Genomic DNA, 21,390 nt, shown 5'->3' with positions numbered 1-21,390 from the left:
ATTTAAATGCATGTAAATATTTTCTAAATATGTACTATATGAGTGTGTATTTATATACATAACAAATACACAGTACACACATTATATAAACAAACTTATTTGGGATGCGATTAATCATTTGACAGCACTATTAAATGTATATTAATTACATATTAAATTTAATTAAATATTTATTATTTTAACACCCAAAAAAAAACGTATATTTTTTTTTATTGTTACCTGATATTAGATTGATTTATCATGTTATTTGTCTTTTTTCTTGTGCTGCAGCCCGGATTGGGAAGATGAAGCGCCGGAAGCCTGAGGATGGACAGGTATGTCCACTGTGCAGCGCCCCGCTGACAGGGACAGAGGAGGAAATGAGTAGGCATGTGGAACAATGTCTGTTCAAGGTAGCTTCATAAACCCAGAGATCTGGGCCTCCAGCCTCCTCTAGAAGCTTTGGCTTTTCTGCCCTCACCTTTCCCTGGACGTCAGCCATCTGACAAAAGACACACACTTACATATAAATGTTTCTGGGAGTTAGTTCCTTCTGATTACACCCATGTTGTATTCATGGATACAGTCCAGGGAATAGTTGAAGGATTAGCTCTATCCTGAAGTGTTCCTCCTCCTCCACTTAGATTTGGTTGGCAGTTTCGGCCTCCTGAACCTACTTTATAGATATTCTACTATGTTGTCATTAAACACCGAGTTTCTAAAGAGGCTCGATGGAAACTGTTGTTCACACACAGTTGTTCCCTCTTTAGCCATTTTAGTGGTTCAGGATGCAGCACTTGCCCTTTATATTATATAGCAGGTTCCTCTTAACCCATCTAATCCAGTAGTTCTTATGATACTAATGCACTCTTGGTGGTTGGATTCGGGTGTTCTGTTGCATGTGGTTTGATCGCGACTAAAATTAGACATCATTAGAAGTTAGTGGATTTGAAAGCGCTGCTTTGATTTCCTCTGATGTAGTCACACTTTGTGGTTTTGTCTTTTTATATTGAATGAACCGATTAAAGTGTTTTGGTACATGTTTGATAAGTGGTTTGTTCTCTCAGAGGGAAGGTGCAACAGAAGAGGATTCCGCGGATGTTGAAGGAGAGAACGGAACGAGGTTTGAGGAGTACGAGTGGTGTGGACAGAAGAGGGTCCGAGCTACTACATTACTGGAAGGTGGTTTCAGAGGTAAGCATTTGTTGGCATTCGTTTTTAAAGGACTTTATGCTCACTAAGGTTGTGCTGATTTGAGCAAAAATACAGTAAAAGCAATATTCAATTAAATATTTCAATTTAAAATGGCTGTTTTTTATTTTAATCTATTTTAAAATGTCATTTATTCCTGTCATGGCAAAGCTGAATTTTCAGCAGCCATTACTCCAGTCTTCAGTGTCACTTGATCCTTCAGAAATTATTCTAATGTACTGATTTGGTGCTCAAGAAACATTTCTTAACGTTTAGTGTTTTTTTTAATTGAAGTTTAAATTCCAAGGTTGTCAAAATAGCTTTCAAAGATCACCACAACCATTAAAGCTGTTTACCCCAAGATCAGCGTGTTCAGGTGGCATGTGTGTGTTCATTTATACGCTAGGCAGCTGTAGTCCAGACAAGGTGAGTTCTGGCAGGCCCTGCTTGGCCTTTGAGGAGTCAAAGGAAAACACATTTAGCTGTGCAATTGACCTGCCTCACCCAGTACAGAGATGTGTGTGAGAAAAATGGGCCGCTGACCCCTGGGCTTCCCCCGCTGCACGAATGCAATTATAGCTCCCAACCTAACTCTGCTCACCTGGGACGTTCTCTATCACATACACACACGCTCCCTAAGACCCTTTTTGATGTGCTGCCACACTCATTGAAAGACTTTCAAGGGAATTCTAGTTGGTTCATAAATAATTTACCCCTTTAGATTATTTTTACACTTGGGAGGAAGTGTCAGTCATTCCTCCATACTTGAGATTTTTATCTTAGAACTTTTCTAAATGTTGGATCAGTTGTTTTGAAAGGGATGTATTTCTTCAGTTAAGTTTGTGGAGTTGGCACTTTAGAGGAAGTGCTAAGTGAACGTCTATCAAAAACATCTGAGTTTTCCCCCTCACTGTTTCATATTTAGAAAAGGAGTTGGTCTCCTCCCTCAGTGGTCTTTTGTAAACTTGTGCGCTCTTAAATGGAAAGGCTGTTCGATCCCAAGGAGAGAACAGATTGCAAAGCTGTGTGGATTAAGAAAAGAAATGGACTTGCTCCTCTAACACACGGCTAGACAGACGGTGGCCCAGATCAATTCTACATGTGAACAGAGCCATGTGTCTGTACAGAAGCTCGCCAGCCCTTTATCTTCAGCACAGGCACCGGTGTAATGGCGATAGAGAGGGGGACCTGGTGAAAAGTGACTCGGTGGCCCAGGGGCCACTTGAAAGCTCCCCCCAGGATGCTCAGAAGGTGGATTTTGCCTTGAAAGCTCAGCTGAAGTCCTCAAGCGTTCAATCGGTCTGCATTGCAGAATCCCTCCAACCCAGGGGGAGCTAGACTGGGGAGGGGGGCTTGAAAGGAGTCTTCAATGGGATAAGAGGACTATCGTCTCTAAAGCACCAGCACCTCTCTCTCTTTGAGGACCCAGGAAGAAAGCAGAGAGGAAACGCTTTAAACCGAACAAAAAGAGCATGATAAGGGAAAAGGGAGACCGAGAGGAAGAGAGAAATCGAAGAGGATCAGTTTGTGGTGGAGGCCCGTAAGGCCTCCTGTGTCCATGGCTTAGCAGGGCTGTTGTGCTGATGAAGAGATAGCGATGGCAGTCACAGGCAGAGATGGAGGAGATTTGGTGCAGTTGGGAAAGAAGAACATAGGCCCACCGCTCGTCTTTGTAAAGAACCTTGAGCGATGGCAGCTTTGAGCCCCCTCCCTGGCAGGCGTACATGGTAAATGCCATCCTGATTGGGTGAACTCTGACCTGTGACACATACTGCGAAAGGCAGATAAGTGTCATGGCAACGAGGTGGAGGAGAGGCCATGTTTCATGTCCTGTTTCTCTGGGATCTCTGCTTCCCCTTTCTTAGCTGCGACATGACACACCTGTCTTGGGTGACATATATAGATTAGCATTTAACAATCATGGCATATGTAAATCAGCTTGCAAAATGTGACCCGACAGAGAAAATGTGCTTTATGCATGTGGGGACTTAACATTTAAATGGAGACAGGACTTGCTTTGAACATGACATGTTGCAAATGGCTGTTATTGTCATGCAAAGTGTTGCAGAGCAATACAGGTAAATACAGGCTACATTGTAAGGGAGTTTTTTATTCATCCACTGTACACAGTGACGAAGAAGAGGAGTACGCTTATGTCCCAGAGGCTGCCGGGCAAAGAGGCGGAGCGACGGTGTGCATAATTTGACTGAGAGGCAGTTAGAGTGGCACTGACCTTTTCGGCACAGATTAGATTGCCTGCCAAGACCGCTTAACAGTGGCCCCAGCTTTCACAGTCAGACACACTTATACAACACTGCTCGGGTAGTTATACACCATTCAGGTGGCCGTTTTGAAGTTGTGGTTGCCTGAGTAGGTTTGCCGTGCTTTTTTCAGTCTGGCTAGATGTCGTCAGTGTACGCACTAAAGCGGACAGTCTTCCTGTCCATGCTGAATCAATGCTGCATGACATCCTTCCTGTCCTGGTTCTAGCAAAGCATTAGCTAGGATCCATAGCCTGATCAATTGATTGAATTAACAGTGATTTTTTTTTTTCTTTCTTTTTTTTTTGGTTGCTTACGGCCTGCCACATCTTCCTCTGGCCTGCCTGCCATTAGTGGTCACAACATTGTTTATTAGTTTTTCCCTTATTTTTTCCCCCGGTTTGGCTTTCTTTGCAGCTTGTCGACAGTGCATTAATGAAATGTTTGCCATAATTTACAGATTATGGTCTTTTATTTTTGGCTGACTGTACCCTTCCACCCGCTTCAGTTGGGTCAGAGGAGTTGGGAGGGTTATTTATAGACCACTTACACTATTTACAAGCCGGAATTAGGTGATGCCAAACACAGAACCCACAGTTCATGTTTTAATGCAGCCACACACTTTCCTTCTTTCTTGCACTTTGGTGCCACTATGATTAAAGCTTGGCCATACTTAAATACTATTATACTATTAAACATTTCTAACCAAGCTACAGTACTGTTCAAAAGTCTGGGTTTCAAAAGTTATTTTTTTTTTTAAGAATAATTTCATCCAATACAGACAAATTGATTAGGAAAAAGAAAGCAGTAAAGACATTTATAATGTTACAAAAGATTTATTTTCCAAATAAATACTATTATTTTGAACTTTAGTTTCATCAAATAATCCTAAATGTATTAGTTTCCAAAAAAACATTAAGCAGCATAACGGTTTTCAACATTGAGAATAAATTTTTTTTTTTAAAGTTTCTTTATCATCAGATTAGCCAAGGTTCATGTGATTCTGAAGAATGGAGTAATGGCTACTGAAAATTCAGCTTTGTGATCACTGGAATTAATTAAAATTATGAAAGATTAAAATGGAAAAGTTATTTTAAATGTATTTAACACTAGTAGTGTTTTACTGTATTTTTGATCTAATAAATGCAGCCTTGGTGAGCATTAGAGACTAATTTGTTAACAGAATGCTTTGTCATTGTTACTGTTGTCGGTAAATATCAATGGACAGACACTCTAAGCGCAAGGTAGACTAATAAACAGATGTTTAATTCTGTAAGTTATTGTTCGAAAGTAATGTACATTTAGACTGGTGTGCACAGTTGAACCCTGATTCTCTGTTCGGGGAGCTCGGATTTATGTAGCTCAGCTATGGTGCGCATATGCCTCTGCAGTCACAGAGACCAAATAAAACTTAAAAGGTCTCTTTTATTTGATCACTAAAAACCATCGGCACATTGTAAAAAAGGGCAAGCATTTGTGATGCATTTTATCCCTACTCTGCCTCTTTTGGATCCCTTTACGGAGAAAGGGAGAGACAGATCATGGCCGCCACATCCACTTTCAGTCCTTCTCTTTTCCGTCAGTGCCTAACACTCTCCCTGAAGGTTGTACTTATCCACTCCACACTGTGAGGTAGTCATCCCGTGTCGTAGCGCTTTGAGGAACAAGAGGAAGTACCATTCTTCACTTCCATTTCCTAGCTCAGCTCCTCATCTGTGACAAACCCATTCTCCAGCAGTGCCCTGACATCCTTCCATCAGCCCCTGAGGGGCCTGGCCCGTTCCAGCCTTTCATGGCTCAATCAGACTCTGGGTCTCTGCGGGCTGCTCCCACCCTTCAGGCTGTTGCCGATCCAACCTCTTCCTAACCAGAACTGAAGGAACCAGTCAGCCAGCAGCTGGAGTTTGCCTGTGCGCTCATCACTGGATTTATAGAAGTGCCACTCAGGCTACACGCCCCAGTGCTCAGGACCTACACCCTGACAGGCACCTGACACAACTCCCATTCAGACTGTCTCTGATGGCTCCATCTGGGGCCCAGAGAACCAGGCTCCTGGCTTGTCTGCAGTAATCTGGTTCTGCTCACAGCTAGAACAGGCCTTTCTAATTGGGGTTTCTCTGGCATGACAAACCTGTCCTGGATTGGGACTGTTACAGTTGGAGTAACAGATTTATTGTAATGAATAATGTGCATTTTTAAATGCAACAAAGGATTTATACCCAAATTTCATTTACTAATGACTCTTATTCATCTCCTTCCTCTTTTTAGGAACAGGCTTTGCCATGTGTAGCACGAAGGAGAGCCATGACAGTGATGCAGACCTGGATGTGGATGGAGATGACACACTGGAGTACGGCAAAGCCCAGTATCCTTGATTGGTCATCATGAGACGTCTTGGTCTTCAGTGGTGCTGTAGTAGACACAGAAACAGTAACTGAAATTATTTGCATTTGTTCCTTAACTCGAGGTTTCAGGTACACTGAAGCAGACATCATTCCTTGTTCTGGAGAGGACCAGGGAGAGGCCAAAGAACGTGAGGCACTGCGTGGGGCTGTTTTGAAGTAAGCTGAAATGATTTCATCACAGACTTTAAAATGACAAATAACAAATCTGTAGACTTGGCCCTTATGCTAAATTTCTGTTGGTTTTTTTTATAGTGGTGGTGTGCCGTCCAATAGAATAACACCAGAGTTCTCAAAATGGGCCAGTGATGGTGAGTTGACCTTCAAATAAATGTCTGTTCATCAGAGAATCCTGAAAAATAAAATGTTTTGTGGTGTATTAAATGTAAAATTTTAAATTAGATTTAATATTTTAACTCAAACATGTATTAAAATAGTAATGCTATTTTAAATTGCCATAATATTTCACAGTATTACTGTTTTTGCTGTGTTTTTGGTCAAAAATGGTTAAAAAGAACGAAGAACAAACATTTGAGCAATAAGTATATACATTTTTGTAGTTGTGCTTTAAACTATTTAATTTGTGTGCATTCAATCTATGTTTAAAAAAACAAAATATATGAACCCTCTTTTTGTCTATATATTTGAGTTAGCTTGTTATAAAATGAAACGTTGCTTTTGTTGGCCCTTGTTCATTATATATTCTCTGTTTGTGTCTATTTTTGCAGAAATGCCATCCACCAGTAATGGCGAGAGCAGCAAACAGGAGCCAAGCTCTTCATCTTCGTCCTCCACACCGAGGACCTGTAAAAACAGTGAGATCGAGAAGTAAGTACAAACACACACCTGTCCGCAGTAGCAGTGTGTTTGCTGGTGTATTGGGGCGAGATTAGTTTGTGTAGGGACTGCAAGATCATAAATGATGCATTTAGTGTGCTCATCTCTCCGGAGTGTGCTTGATCACAGGGAGTGGCCCAGAGTATTGATCCCAGGCAGCTGAGCCTTGTCTGGGCTTGACTCGCTGCACAGCCCGGGAATGCTAATATCCCTTTAGCCATTTCCATACTACAGCTTTTAACTGCAGGAATTGTGCAATATTTATCTCTTATTGCAAGAGTTGAAGCCACATAAAGTGAAATTGTTGGCAACACACGTCTCAGTTATGCGTATGTTAATGTAAGAAAAATTGTCCATGTGGCTTGAAACTTAAAAAAAAAATTGTATCTGTATTGCCCACAAATGTTATTTGAAGAGAACCATCTTGCAAATAGAAGTGTACCATCAAACAACAAGGGAGAACAGAGAAAACGAGATGAATCCTTGCACTCCACTGAGAGTGAAAACAAGATGGGAGTGTAGCAGGCACCCTCCAGCCGCAGATAAATTTGAATAACCTGAGTGGGTGAAAGGCCAGCCCCTGTAATTCCCTCATCTCCGTGTTCTCATCCATATTCCCCGACAAGTGCTCCTGCTAAACTCTCCTCCCACTTGCGTGCGTGGGGGCCCAGCCCCAGTGAATGGGTAATTGGGGTCAGAGCACAGCTCCTGGTAGAAGAGGGGCTTTTTGCCACGGTGGCGGTGCGATTGTCCTGGTTTGATCTCCCCCTGCTGTCTAGAGCCTGGACCACAGCGTTAGCCACAGACATACCTCATTCTGCCTACCCAACAGCGGGAACACAGCTGTCAGTCCACATGACCCGTGTCCTGTCTCAATCCTTGTTTAATCCCACTGTGCAGGGTTGTCCAAGGCAGTGCCAATTTTAAGTTTGTAGCATGGTAAGTGCTGAGCAATGATTAATTGCGATTAATCGCATCCAAAATGAAAGTTTTTGTGTGCGTAATATGTGTGTGTACTGTGTATATTTATGTATATATCAAAATACACACATGCATGTATATATTTAAGAAAATATTTTTTGTATATTAAATATATTTATATAAATATAAATGTATACATGTAAATATTTTCAAAATATATACTGTATGCAAGTGTTTTTATATGTACATAATAAATATACACAGTACACACAGATATTATTAAAAAAAACTTATTTTTGATGTTTAATCGTGATTAATCATTGCATAGCACTACTCTCAATCAGGAGATATTTTAGTCCACATTGTTTTAATAAATGTATAGCTAACTGATTAATGATAGATTTGAAATATTTTCTGAAAAAAGAAAACATCTATTAAATAATATAACTTTTTTCAAAAAAACAAGTCACGTGACTGACACTCTTAGCAGACTGACTTATATATTTTTTTGTTTTTAATTTCAATAATATTTGGTACTATTTTTGTTAATTTTTTGTTTTCAAAATACATGTATTTGTTTTTATATAGACTTATTATATTTTACATTTACGTTTTCACCAACACAATTTTTATTTATTAATAATCAGAACATTCCTGAGTATTTCTAAAATGCACCCCCGCAATTCATCGTCCTCTCTGTTTCTTGTCTCCTCTGAGCCTTCTTCTCTAGGGAGATTCTTCTAGTGTAGCTGAATCAATCTTGTGCGGGCGGCCATCACGGGGCCCCATATTAAATATCAGGGGCGGATAACTAGTGAATAAGCACAGCAGACCCGAAGCAATTGATTTTTCTCGTCAGAACATCGTGAGCACGTTCTTCACACCCGTCTCCAGTCAAATGTGCATCTGCGAATGACTTCATCTGTAGCACGAGCTCGATGTCAGCTCCGGTCTGCAATTGAAATCGCGTTTGTTAACCACGTTTACCTCGACCAGCGGTTAAAAGCGTGACTTTGCACACAGTTGCTTGATAGGTTTGACTGAGTGTGTGGAAATGAATGTTAGTGGATGATGTTATGAACACTGTGTGTCTCTGTCCGAGCGTGGGTGTGCAAGTAGGAGGATGAAAATGGACAGAACGGGATTCTTAAGTGGAGCTGCAGGAGCGTGACAGCTTAGATTGATTCATTGCTTTCCTCCGTAGAGACTCGCTCTCTTTTGCCCTCCCTCCGTGCACACGCTCAGAGCAGCAAGCAGCCGTTTAGACTAGCCGTAGCGTTGTATCGGGGGGCATTAAGTGTTTTAGCTGGCCGGGGTATGAATCACTGCAGCTGTTTGATGTCATAGAGAAGAGCGAGCAATGAGCGCAACCCACCCGCCACCCGTTTTATTAGCTTAGCGCTTAGCTCCAGACGTGACACACACTCGTTTATTTAATATCGCTCGCAATATTTCTCCCAGTCTGTGCTCCTCGTCCTCGGCCCTCCGTCTGAATCTATCCATCTCTCCCCAAAGAGCACCTCTCCTTTCTCCTTTTGCTGATTTGATCAGGTATCACAGGATGTTACGCGATATTGTCTTATGAAAGGGGCCGGGGAGATAAATCTCAATGATGATATCATTAATCAAATCCTGAGGGGTCATGAGAAGGGGGAGGGAGGTGTATTAACTCTTTCCTAGCAGAAACACAAGGCAGTTGCTGTAGCTTTGGAATTTTAGCTTCACAAGAATTACGTACTTGTGCTTTTTCTTCATGGTGTGCATCAAATGAATGAAGCATGCAAATTTACGGGAATGACTGTGCCATTGTTTAATTTCCAATTTCCTGAAGTGAGGGGTCTTAATCTGAGCGAGCTTTAAAGACGCCACACAAGGAGCTGAAATCATTTCATTCCACTTCCAGCCTGAAAAAATCCCAACCCCACTGTTTGTAAAATGCATGCATTTCAATCTGCAATGAAAATGAGACTTGTCCCCTTTAGTTACAGTGAGTCATTGTGGATTGTGTGTGTGTTGGAGTAAGAGGGTGAGCATGTTATTGTGTAATGAGTTGTGTAAATTGTATACATGTGTGTCTTCGTAAAGCAGAGGGGGCTGATGAATTCTCCAAGCTCTCCTATGCCGATATGGGTAATGATCTCTTGGTACAGGGGTCGCCGCTGTCCCCGCTCATTCCGCACATGATAAATGAGAGCTTCTTTGCCACCCGTATGATTGCAGCCAAATTTAATGCTCAGCTTGAAACAGCAGATTTTTTTTGGTGTACCGCCACGATAATCAAATTTCTCAAATTCATTAATGATGACATTAATGAAGGAACATTCTTTTTGTAATTTAAAACATATATATATTTAAGTTTTATTTATTTCTTTTAATTACAAGCTGTTGTGCTCAGCCTCTTGATTTAAAGTTTGCACTGACCATTGCAATCACAACTGAATATAAGGATTGATTGGCAGCCAAGTGAATTTATAAAGATCTCCCAGTATCTGTCTGTACTTCTAACTCATGTGTTCTCATGTCATGCCATATAGACCTATAGATTAGACCGCCTTCTACAGTTAGGCTCGGCTCTGATGGAGACGGATGGTTAAGGGGCAGGATAATGAAATGAGAAATAGCCTCACACTTAGAGCCAGATCGTAATGGCAGAGTGAGATAGCAGTGCAAGCTTTATCTACTTCCTGTTTTAAATTGTACATTTGTTGCTTTAAAAATAAAAAATCCCTTAATAGAGAGTGATGCCTGTATAAAGCATTAGACCAGCACGTCCATCATTGGTTTTAACATCCAAATTGATTTTTAATATAATGGGTGTGCCGTTATAAACCACAGCTGTAGGTAAGCGACATTATTAGTTTGGATGTCAGTCCTCTTTGTGGTTTCCTGAGTAACTTAAACTCTTAATTGAAATGACACTATTCCTTACCCAGGTGACGTCATTGGCATTATTCAGCCAGCACACCGCTGCAAAGTGGAGCCGAGGCCTGTTTAATATGTTTAAAACTTTGTCCCACATACTAAACGGCACCTTGATGATTTTCAGTTTTGAATTTACCTAGCCACCCCTCTCCAGGTTTTACACCTGCTTTTGTATTAAAACACAGCCTGGCTCTCTATGCCCCCAAACCCTCTCTTCATCTCCATCCACATAAAGAAAGAGTAAAACCCTCTTTTATTACCCGGGGGAATTAAATAACTTTTAGAATGCGGTTTTCTATAAAACACCACACAATGAATATTCATGCTGGAGCGGGTCGGGCATTACTTGGGGAAAAGTTGTATTCTTTTGTAGGGCCGGTGACAGCATACGGGCAAGTGAACCGCAGCGATTTATGAAGCTGTTAAAGAAAAACTGCAGGCATGGAGCACGGTACACCTACTCTCCTCTCTGCTTTATAAGCATGCACGCTAATCAAGACTAAATGCTTTTTTACAAGCCGGCCACTAATAAGAGGAGATTTTAAAGCTTTATAGTCCCTGTGCTGATTGTAGGCTGTAGGGAATTGACCGTCTGGACGGCTCGCTCTCCTTGGTCAAGGTTGTCATGTTGTTGGGGCTTTTTGAGAGAGACCTGGGTGAGGTTTAGGGTGACCTTGAGAAGATGCCTGAAGATGTCAGACTTCAGAGTTTTGCTAACACCTTCTTTATTGAGATGAAACAAAAATAAAAATTCACCCTGTTTTCTAAATACATGTAGATCTTATTGTGACCGATTTATCCAAGCATGTTTTTTTATTTGTTTTGACCTTGCCATTTTTAATCAAACTTCTTCAATCAGTTCGTCCTATAAACCCAAAAGCTTGCATTCGGTATGACCTCCATCCAATCAACAACCGATGGATTGAATGAAGTCCCTTTTTTCTTTTTCAGAAATTCGTGTTCGTGTCACAATACAGAAGAAAAAAATTGTTGCTTCAGTCGTCGCAACTTTATATGAAATAGGACACGTTTAATTCCTGGCTCCCAGATTTTAAGCTTTACTTCTCAAGGTGCCCATGATTCTTCAGCTACACTGTCATTGTTCTTCCTTTAGGTTGGCCTTATTGGAGATGCTGAGTCCATAAATGGTTCTTTCCGTTTTAATAGCCCTTCCTTGATTTACATTCTAATACTGCCTGATTACTGAGAGGCTCATGTCCTAGTGTGTGTGGTGAGCGTGTACTCATTGTGGAGTCACATAGGCATGTAATAAATGAAGCTATTGGAAAAGGCAGTGGAACGGCAGGCACTAATCGGGGGGATTGTGCCTAGGAGAACGCTGGCGCAACGTTAAATCAATACTGTAGATCAGTGCTCCATCTGGCTGGAAAATGAGCGGATCACCATAAACATCTCGCCAAGCGCCTCGCCGCACAATCAATGGTGGCTGTATTGATTTAGTTATTGCGAGTTCATATGCTGTGGACAGTGTTAAATATACATTCAGCAGCTGAGAGGCATTTGTCTGAGGGATGTTTAGTGAAAGCCTGAGAGGTGAGAAGTTGGGGGAACTGGTGCGAGTGTGACCTCAGAGGACTGAGGAAGCCCAGTGCCCTGTTTAATAAGAATGAAATGGTGGTACAATGAGGAAAAAAAACATTAGTTCATATTGACATCATGGTCCTGAGCAGTGATGAATTCACTGTTTCCAGTTGGGCCGTCTGTTTTTAATTTTGCATTAGTGTTTTTGGGAGTTAGTAGTCGTGTTTGTCTGAACCGAAGCTGCAAATTTGCGTGACTGCACAACTTTTAAAAAGTAATTAGCATTCCACTGTTTTCAGTTTTATGTAAGAACCAGACTGGTTTGCAGTGCTCTAGTCTAATTTTATATATATTTTTTTTTTACTTGCAGGATCACAGAAGACTCCACAGCGACCACACTGGAGGCGCTAAAGGCCCGCATACGAGAACTGGAAAAGCAGATCCTCAGAGGAGACCGATACAAGTGTCTCATATGCATGGTGAGAACTCTCGCTTGCCAATATTGTGTGTGTTCATGTGGGTGTGTTTGACATAACCTTAATAACATGCTGTGGTGATATAACCTAACACCCGCAATCATGCACCCAGCCGGCTGAAGCTTTGTGATGGTTTGCCTCCTTCGGCTTCAATCTTGCATGGACTAGACATTAACCCACACAGAAAGGTTCTGTTAAAGGAGTTCTTCTAGAATTAGTGGCCGTCCTGTTGGATATCTATGCTAAACATTTTCAGCTTTATTCCTGTAGGTGCTTCTGACTAATCTGACATGCCTCTGTTGGTTCTGAGGTAGATTCAATCCATCCTGACTTTTGAGTTTCGCTAAAATGAAATAAAACCTCCTTATACACAGTCATACACAGACCGATCAGTTCTGGCCTTGTTAATAAAGAGGCTTGTAAATGTTTTGATCATTTAATTGGAAACATTCAAGACATTTGTCTTTGCTTCTGTGTCTTGCAGTCTGTTGAGGTTGAGCATTTCCCAGTGGTGGCCTACTGCCACCTGCTGGTTATTGGATGTATAGCAGACCAAGAAAATGAATTCTCAGTAGGTTCTCAGTAGTGCTAGAAGTGTTTCAGACAGCGTAGCATGATATCCATACTTAATATTCACAGAAAAATGCAACCGAACTCCCAACCATCCCTTTTATCCTGGCTCAGTGTTGGCCGAGAGCTTCTGTTGATAACTGCACCTGTTGGTCTGATGTGTGTCTGTGCTTGTCGTAGCGGCCACATTCTTGTTCTCAGTGCCGCTCTTGAATATCCCTGCAGCGCAAGCCGACCCAAACAAGGGCTGATGGCAAGAATCAGGCAGTCGAGAGGCACGGGAGCGCAGAGGCCCTGCAGCTCGGTGTGTACTGTTTGTACAGAGGCTACGTAACGGGCTGCAGCACTGCCACTGCGGCCAGCAGTGGGATTAAGAAGCTGCTGCCGCTCCGGAGGGTAAGGCTCTCTGTGCTCCCATTGGCCTGACCCAGCCTGACCCCTGCACTGCCCCACACGTTCCCTCACTGCCCTCCTGCCTGCCCCCCATGGCCGATCTGTGCTGTGATGGTGATGTCTGATGTTGTGTATGTGGGTGGCTAGATGTGAATTATGTTCAGTTCACCTGGTTAAATTAATCATTGCTCTTTTTTGTCTTTTGTTTCTCTACCTCAGGACTCATATACAATGCCACTCACCTCCATCCAGTGTTGGCACGTGCACTGTGAAGAATGCTGGCTAAGGACTCTGGTAAGAATTACACACTTGCTGTTCAGTAGGCTCATATTGAATGTTCTGCAGATTTAGGCAATATCTAAAAACCTATTTCAATGTTAAATTCTACACATTGCTTTGCAATACATATGTATTTGTTTTTAAATAGTTGTGCTAAATTGATTATGCTGACAGTTAATAAACTATATGGTACTGTCAGCACCATTTAACATTGAGTTAATTTTTTGCAGTTTTCAAACTGTTTATATGTTTGGAGGTTGATGTGGGGAGGTAAAAGATTTTACCATATGCAAAATTACATTGCTGTAATAGTAGGTAAAATATGTTAAACATGTTTTCTTATACAAAAGTGGGTTTTTATACTTAAATATATAGCTTCCTGTATTTTTTTTGTAAGGGGGTCCATGAAAAAGCGAAATCAGTATAATAAATGATTGTTTGTTTTTTCTTCATTTATTTTAAGGATTTTTGTTTATCACCATTGCTGTAATGCTTGATAGAATAAAGATTAACAAATACTAGATATTTTATATTTTATTTTAGATATTTTTTATAATTTTAAAGCTAAATGAATCTTATTTGTCTTACACATTATGAATTGTATTTTTATATATATATATATATATATATATATATATATAAAAACACAGCTTCCTTTTTATTTTTGGAAAAGTTCCCTCGCATGGGGGTCATCATATTTGAAGGGTCTTTGGTTTGAAAACCCCTTTATTAACCAACTCGCATCACAGGCTGTTCCTTAAGACATGTCTATGTACATTCTTTACACTGAAGTGTAACAGAAATATGGGTATTGCAGATGTAGATGGTTTTAGTTTTGAAATGCAGGTAATTCAGGTACATATTAAATTTCAATTCTACACATCACAGAGTGCCCAGACCGTCTCTTACAGTGAGTCACTCATGGCCTAGGCAACTGTATAATGCGGATAATGGAGTAGTTTATTTTGATAATGCTGTGGTATTTGGCTACAGTATAAGTGGAAGAGTTCATCTCAACCAGACCAGTGAGATTCCTCACGTAGCGTTCCAGGTTCTAATCCCTTTAGACGGTGTTACGTGTTCAACTAACCTCTTATCATCAGAATTGCGATTGCCTCTACTTGTCCATTTGTAATCCCCACACTTACACTCACAAGCGCTTCCTCTTTTCTTAGCTGTTGTAGCCAGTGTTCCTCAGGGAGCCTGCTCTCATTAGCCACTAACACATTCTGCCACCACACACGGAAGCAATTAATAAGGAAATGTTTCCCAGCTTCAGCCGTTTTCCAATATGCCATATATTAAATCAGCTCCTTCCATCTCTGCTTATCACAAGGCCGTCTGTGTACGGCTCACCGACAAGAACAGAGATGTGTGCGCACCAGCCCGCGCTGCCACAGCAGATTGTTAGTAATGCAGGCATTAAAATTGTTGCCTAAAGACAGCAATAAAAGTAGCATGGCGGGGCTCCTTGCGTCTTGATCAAAGTAAATGTGTGTAATTTGGTTAGCGTCAGCCTTGTTTTATGAAGCTAATGGAGCGCAGCAGCTACCCGCCGCTGATGCGAGGAGCTCGCGTTTAGTCCGTGGCCTGCCCACGCTCATTAAAACTAGGTAAACTCCTGCTTCCTAGAACAAAGTAAGCAAATCTCAGGCCCTCTTTGTGTCTGGGGATTCATGGGTATAGAGGAAAGCACGTTGGGGGTTTTGCTGCTACACTACTTTGGGGGGGGGGGGGTTAATCCAACTTCAGTTTGACAGTTTTACTCCTTCACGCCAGCCACATCTAAATAAACCACTCGCATAGTCAGACCATGATGTCAAATTTGAAGCCATTGTGATTATTTGCACTTTCACCCTCCAATGGTAGAGCCCATTGTTAAAGCGGAACAAGCCAGAATGTGTGTTGTTGGATGTCTTTCTTTCAGTCTGTAAGGTCGAGATCAGTGGAGAGCGGGTTCTGGTGCCCTAGACATGAACTGAATCATGTGGAGCCACAAATCCTCTTTACAGTCAGATGTGAAGGCACACCACAGGGTTCACGCTCTGACACCCTTACTGCTCCCAGACTCCTTAGTTTACTAACAGCAAGTCTCTTTGCTGTACATTTAAATACATCAGTTCCTATAGGAGCCGAAACAGTGCACTTCATGTGTATGAGGAGAAATACGCCCTGTGTGTGATCAGTGGCATATGTGCGAGAAGGTTACACGAGGACATGATCGCCAGTGGTTGTGAGATTCCTCACAGTAACGTTTCTGTCTGAACTTCAGCCAACAGTTGTGTTCCTTTCTTGGGGCAGAGCACAAACATGAGGATTTGATATCTCTTGTGCCTTGCTGAGTCGCTGTCAAGTGTTGTGGTATTTTTGAAGCTGAGTATATAGTTTGCTGACTTTAAGAGAAGATCCTGTTGTGATGTTCAGTCGTTCCCTGTGTGGCGTGTGTGGTGCAGACAGCAGACCACACAGCTCACCTTCCTCCTCCTCTACCTCTGCCTGCTGTTCTCCTGCTTTTATGGTGCAGGCTTTATGGGTACTGGCTGAACATCAGAGCAGTAGTGGGAAAGGCGCATGCTTGTCGAACAGGGTGGGCCGCCAATGTAAGGCCCGTTTTTATGTCCACATACACACACTAGTAAACTACACTACCTTTCAAAAGTTTGCGTTTTTTTTTTTTTTTTTTTTGAGGGAGAGAAATTATTTATTAAATTGCTCAAAAGTAACCGTAAATTTAAAAAGTTACAGTAGATTTTGATTTCAAATAAAAGCAACCCTGAGAAGAATAAAGGTTTCCACAAAAATATTAAGCAGCACAACAGTTTTCAACATTGATGATGATAATGTTTCTTGAGGAATTAGAATGATTTCAGAACGATCATGTGTCACTAAAGACTCAATGGCTGATGAAAATTCAGCTTTGCCATCACAAGAATAATTTATATTTTAAAATGTATTAAAATAACACATCCCCAAACTTTATAAGTGGTATTGTAAACTAATAAGATAGAAGCTTGTCCACCAAGAGTGCCTTTGTTAGCATATCGTTTTGACCACCTTCTAACTCTTCTTTTTTTTTTTTGTCTTTGTCTTTCAACAGGGAAACAAGAAACTCTGCCCACAATGCAACACCATCACGTCACCAGGGGACCTCAGGCGTGTGTATTTGTGAGCAAAACAGTCCGGATTCTTTCTTTTTTTTTTGTTCGTTTTGTTTTACTTTCGTTTCCATTTGCGCTAGTGTTTTTGGTTTCCCCACCGCCTGAGGGAATGAAGTATCGTCCTGACCATGAGAGGCTCGAGCACAGACTCACACTGACTTTAAATGGGGACTGACTTCACAAGCATAGGACTAATGAGAACTGTGTAGACTCAGTTCTCTACTATAATTGCTTATGTGATGAGCCTTCTCGCCTTCCCTCTTGTGTCGGTCCATGGTCCACCCTCTCCAAAGTCAGCTTGGTTCCTTGGATGAGGAACGTATTCTTCTCAGATGAAGGAAAGAGTACTCATTCTGTCCCTGCTGCTGCTGCTGCTCTTTGTCTCCCACTTTCGCAACAACTTCTCCAAGACCGCTGACGCCAAACCGACTGGAACATCAGCCTGACGATAAGAAGACTTTAAACCTCGGGGGACCACCCGAGGCTCTCCAGAACCCCTCGATCTTGATTCTTCATTGTGTTCTCGTTCACCCCAAATCATTACTACTTTTGTGGTGTTCTAGTGATGTCAACCAAATTCAATGAATCAGTGCAAGCACATGTATAATAGTCTCTGTATGTTTACAGTGTTGTGAGTAAATGACATAGAGAACAAAACACTTGTATACACATGCACACACATGGACATACACGCACATACAGAAGTATATATTGAATAAAAGTCCAGTTTTAGTTGGGGGCGACTTGGGTCGGGAGGGAGGGGGATATGTTTCAAACTTGGTGAATTAAAAAAAAAAAAAGAAAAGAAAACCCTCTGTATTTTTAAAGCAGATGTTGTTGTCTTGAAGTTGAAGTTGTATTTCATTGTACAGGAAGAAATTTAAGTAATAATAATAATAAACTACTCGAACTAGGACTTAAAAGATTTAGGTGTACATTTTTCATTGAAATATACAGTAAAAACTGTAGATTTAATCCTGAAACAAGGGAAAGTATCTTTCTTTGTCTTTGCTTTTTTCAAAGAAATGGAAAGATTTGCTTTTATTCACCCACATTTTTCAGCATTTTTTACTTTAATGCTGTCTGTCTGTTACAAACAATTGAAATTACTGCTTATTCATTCCATTGAGCAAGGAACATACAGTATTAAGACCCCTGACCCGTTGCATATTATCAGTTTCTTCCCTCAAAAAAGGGACTCTGACGTTTTCAGTTAGGGTGGTTCCATTTATAAGTTACGTTCAGATTTCCTCTGAGACGTTTTTGTCCCCTCAAAGAAAGAACTGGAAGAGTCCAGACGTGTTTCCCTGACTGACTGCTCACGTTTTCCCTAGGAGTGAGACTGTGTGCTTTATATTTGTACATCTCTGTATTCTGTGATTTCTGTATTGATGTAAGCGCAAAAAAGGAAGAAATGAAAGGTCATTACTGATCCCAACACCATAATAAACAGTCAAATGTTGCATTTGTTATAACTTATTCCACTGTTCTTTAAATCTTCACCATAGCTGGGTCACAGTCCAGTACTGTAAAAACAGCTGTACCAATATCCTCAAGATTTACACTTAAAATCACTGTTTCCAAATGTAAAATACCTCTCTCTTCAACTATTTTGTAAAATACATGTAGTAAATAAGGATTGGAGTTGACTCTTTGTATTCTTCCTTTGCCGAACAATTCGTTCCTGCCCCAAAGATGACATTGCACAAGATGATTGTGTGATATGATTTGTGTCCTTGTATATTCTTGAAAATGGTACGTGTCTTTCCCGTTTGTAAGTTACATTTGACATCAATTAAATGACTGTAAATCTGAACTGGTCACCATGTGCTGGCTTCATTCACTGGTCTGCCTAGTGGAACTACACCAGTTTGAGTACTCTAGAAGTGAAGCTGATTATCATGTTACCACATGCTGATGTAGCTTTTGAAGTACACCAGTCAATATTTGTCCATTGAGTTTCAGGCAGCAAAACAACTTCCTAACGCATTGCAATTTTTAATATCGATGTGCATTACACGTCATCCGGTAGAGATAATAATGAGGTTTTGAGACTAACCCATTGATTTCATATCTTCCCCGACCGACAGTAAGTGCATTGAATTGGGTCTTTTTGGACCTTTTTGCAAAAAGGAAGCGTAAGTGTTCCATTCTGCCATCTACAGGCTATACCCAGGTGACGTTTTACCTGAACAGTATCAAAGCATGAACACCGCACACTTTAACGATAAATACTGTAGTTAAAATTTCATGAAATTACAAGATGTAATTAAGAAGTCGTCTACCTCCCCAGTAAAGGCTCTGATTCCAGGCCAAACTCTAGGTACATGCTGTATTGGAGCACCGTAGAGCAAACAGTAGCAGGGTCTATAAGCATTTTCAGATGCCCGTAAACTTTTGATAGATCCGCCATGTTGGAAAATCAGCAGGAGATTCTATTAAGTCCTTGTAGGCTAGCCCCAGCCTCTTGTTGGAAGTGTTTGTGGGTTCTTTTGAAAGGAACGAAACAAGCTTGGAAAACCTGTAAGTAAACAGCAGTTATGTTGTTGCAGTTTATGGACTTAATTACGGTGCACATTCAAGTGAGGCCATTTTTATTCTGTCAGTCGTCTAAAGTTGCATTGTTAACTAAAAGTTAACTAAAATAAATATCAAAATATAAATATTAGATACTTAAATGAAATAGGAAATGTTGCCTTGGTAACTAAACTAATAGAATAAATACAAAAGCTGAAATAAATGTACATTATTTAATTTTTTTATATAATTTATACATTTTATTTAGACTACATTTCATTTGTTTATCTATAACAAATGCTGAATGCTGTCCGTCGATGAAAAAATTAATCACATTTTTCTGTAATTAATCGCATATTAATATAGGCTATTGTCATAATTTCACACTGAATCTCCAAATTAATGTAGAAACACGGTATAGTTTAAATACGATTAATGACATATTTTTACTAAGTACTATTAATGCAGGCCAGTATCACTGATACGAATACTACTGACGTCTCAAAATACATTTTCCCTCAGTTATAGCTATTCTGCATTACAGTATAATTGAAGGTCATTATTTTTTTAACATTTATTAGGCATTGAAAAAAATAGCAACTTTTAATTTAAGTGAACTACAAACAATCTTCACATAAAAATACATATAAATTGTATACCTACTATAAACTGAGTAGCTTTTTTCAAGCCACAAAATATATTTTTTTCTCTCTTTGAAAAGATTTTTCTTTTTCTCCCCCTTTTCCCCAGCTTTAATTAACACAAATGGCAGAGACTGCTGCAGGTTTTACTTTAAAAGCTGTGCTGTCTCTTTAAAGCCTGATGCTCATGAGTCATGATGCGGATCTGACACACCGATTTCCTCCCAACTCTTTGCAGTTATTTAGGACTTTTAAGACTATTTACGAGGTCACTCGCCAAAAATGGGCATTTTTATATAATTGTGTTGTACATAATACCTGTCTGAAGCGGCTTTCTGTGCGCAAGAGTGGATGCCTGTGTTCAGAGAGCTGCTTCATCGCCAGTCCCGAGTTAAACTCTCTTTTGCATCTTATTGTGCTTTCGTATTTTATGTATTTGTTCAATAATTTTTCCAGCTTGTTTGCTGATCTGGAATAATATTTATTGTACAATACACTTTTATAAAAATTACAGTTTTCTCTGAAATTTATTGATGTAAAAAAAAAATAGAAATTTGATTTTTAACTTGACTCGTTACATTTGATTACTCTCTATTAGTTAAAAACTTTTAGTACAAAAAAAAAACCTTATGATAGCATGTTCATATAGTCTATTGTAACAGTAGCTATAATACTATATACTAAAAAGTATACAGTTTTCTCTGAACTTTATTGATTCTGTTCATAATGAGGCACCTGATATCTGGTTGATGTCTATGTTGTATCCTCAATATTGGTGACACCTTGTAGGGACAGGGATTTAATGGTTACCAGAGGTCAGAATGGGGTCCAGGCAGTAATGTGTCTTCGATGTAGTGGTGAAAGAATGTAACTGTGGTTGGATCATCTCACCTCTCTACCATCTAACCCAAGTCTTTACTTACTGTCAAAGGCTGTGTATTCCAGACAGCCACGCGATCCATAGAGTGCATTAGGCAGGCTGCGGGCTGGGCTCGGGTTACTGCCCACCCTGTGGCCTGAGTGGCGCTAGAACCAGGAAGAAGCCAGATGAGTGGAAGCAGATCTATAGAAATTGCTTTTGGAGGTCAAAGCCATCCCTGATGGGGAGTATAAAGTTTGGGGGCCATTATAGGCAGTTTACAAACATCTCCGCAGACCAATCAATAGGACAGGCCTTCTCTGCTGCGTTGGGTAATTCCTCGATCGCATTGGCTGTCTGTAGCAATGGTAATTTACACCTTCATGTGGGAATTTTACCGTGTCTCCACCCCTTTAGTGTCCACTATTTCCTGGTTGAAGTG

General features: G+C 40.6%; 1 protein-coding gene across 3 annotated transcripts in view; it reads left to right on the top strand.

Moving 5' to 3' along the window:
• rnf220a (ring finger protein 220a) overlaps positions 1-18,745 on the top strand; it is a gene marked incomplete at its 5' end in the record, with an annotated part of 115,338 nt that extends 96,593 nt beyond the window's left edge. For 2 of the 3 annotated variants that reach the window (XM_079379037.1, XM_079379039.1), the window contains 9 exons: positions 271-392; positions 1,047-1,173; positions 5,700-5,796; positions 5,906-5,992; positions 6,089-6,144; positions 6,562-6,661; positions 12,426-12,534; positions 13,714-13,788; positions 16,871-18,745. In XM_079379037.1, the coding sequence (XP_079235163.1) occupies positions 271-392; positions 1,047-1,173; positions 5,700-5,796; positions 5,906-5,992; positions 6,089-6,144; positions 6,562-6,661; positions 12,426-12,534; positions 13,714-13,788; positions 16,871-16,942 (845 nt within the window). In that variant the 3' untranslated portion in view covers positions 16,943-18,745. The remainder of the gene's footprint in view (positions 1-270; positions 393-1,046; positions 1,174-5,699; positions 5,797-5,905; positions 5,993-6,088; positions 6,145-6,561; positions 6,662-12,425; positions 12,535-13,713; positions 13,789-16,870) is intronic. The other variant, XM_079379038.1, reaches the window with a different exon arrangement.
• Between the last annotated feature and the right edge of the window lie 2,645 nt (positions 18,746-21,390).

Source organism: Barbus barbus (assembly GCF_936440315.1).
Source record: "Barbus barbus genome assembly, chromosome: 26".
Lineage (NCBI taxonomy): Eukaryota > Metazoa > Chordata > Actinopteri > Cypriniformes > Cyprinidae > Barbus > Barbus barbus.
Note: the sequence above shows the minus strand (reverse complement) of the source record. Positions and strands in the feature narration are given on the sequence as shown.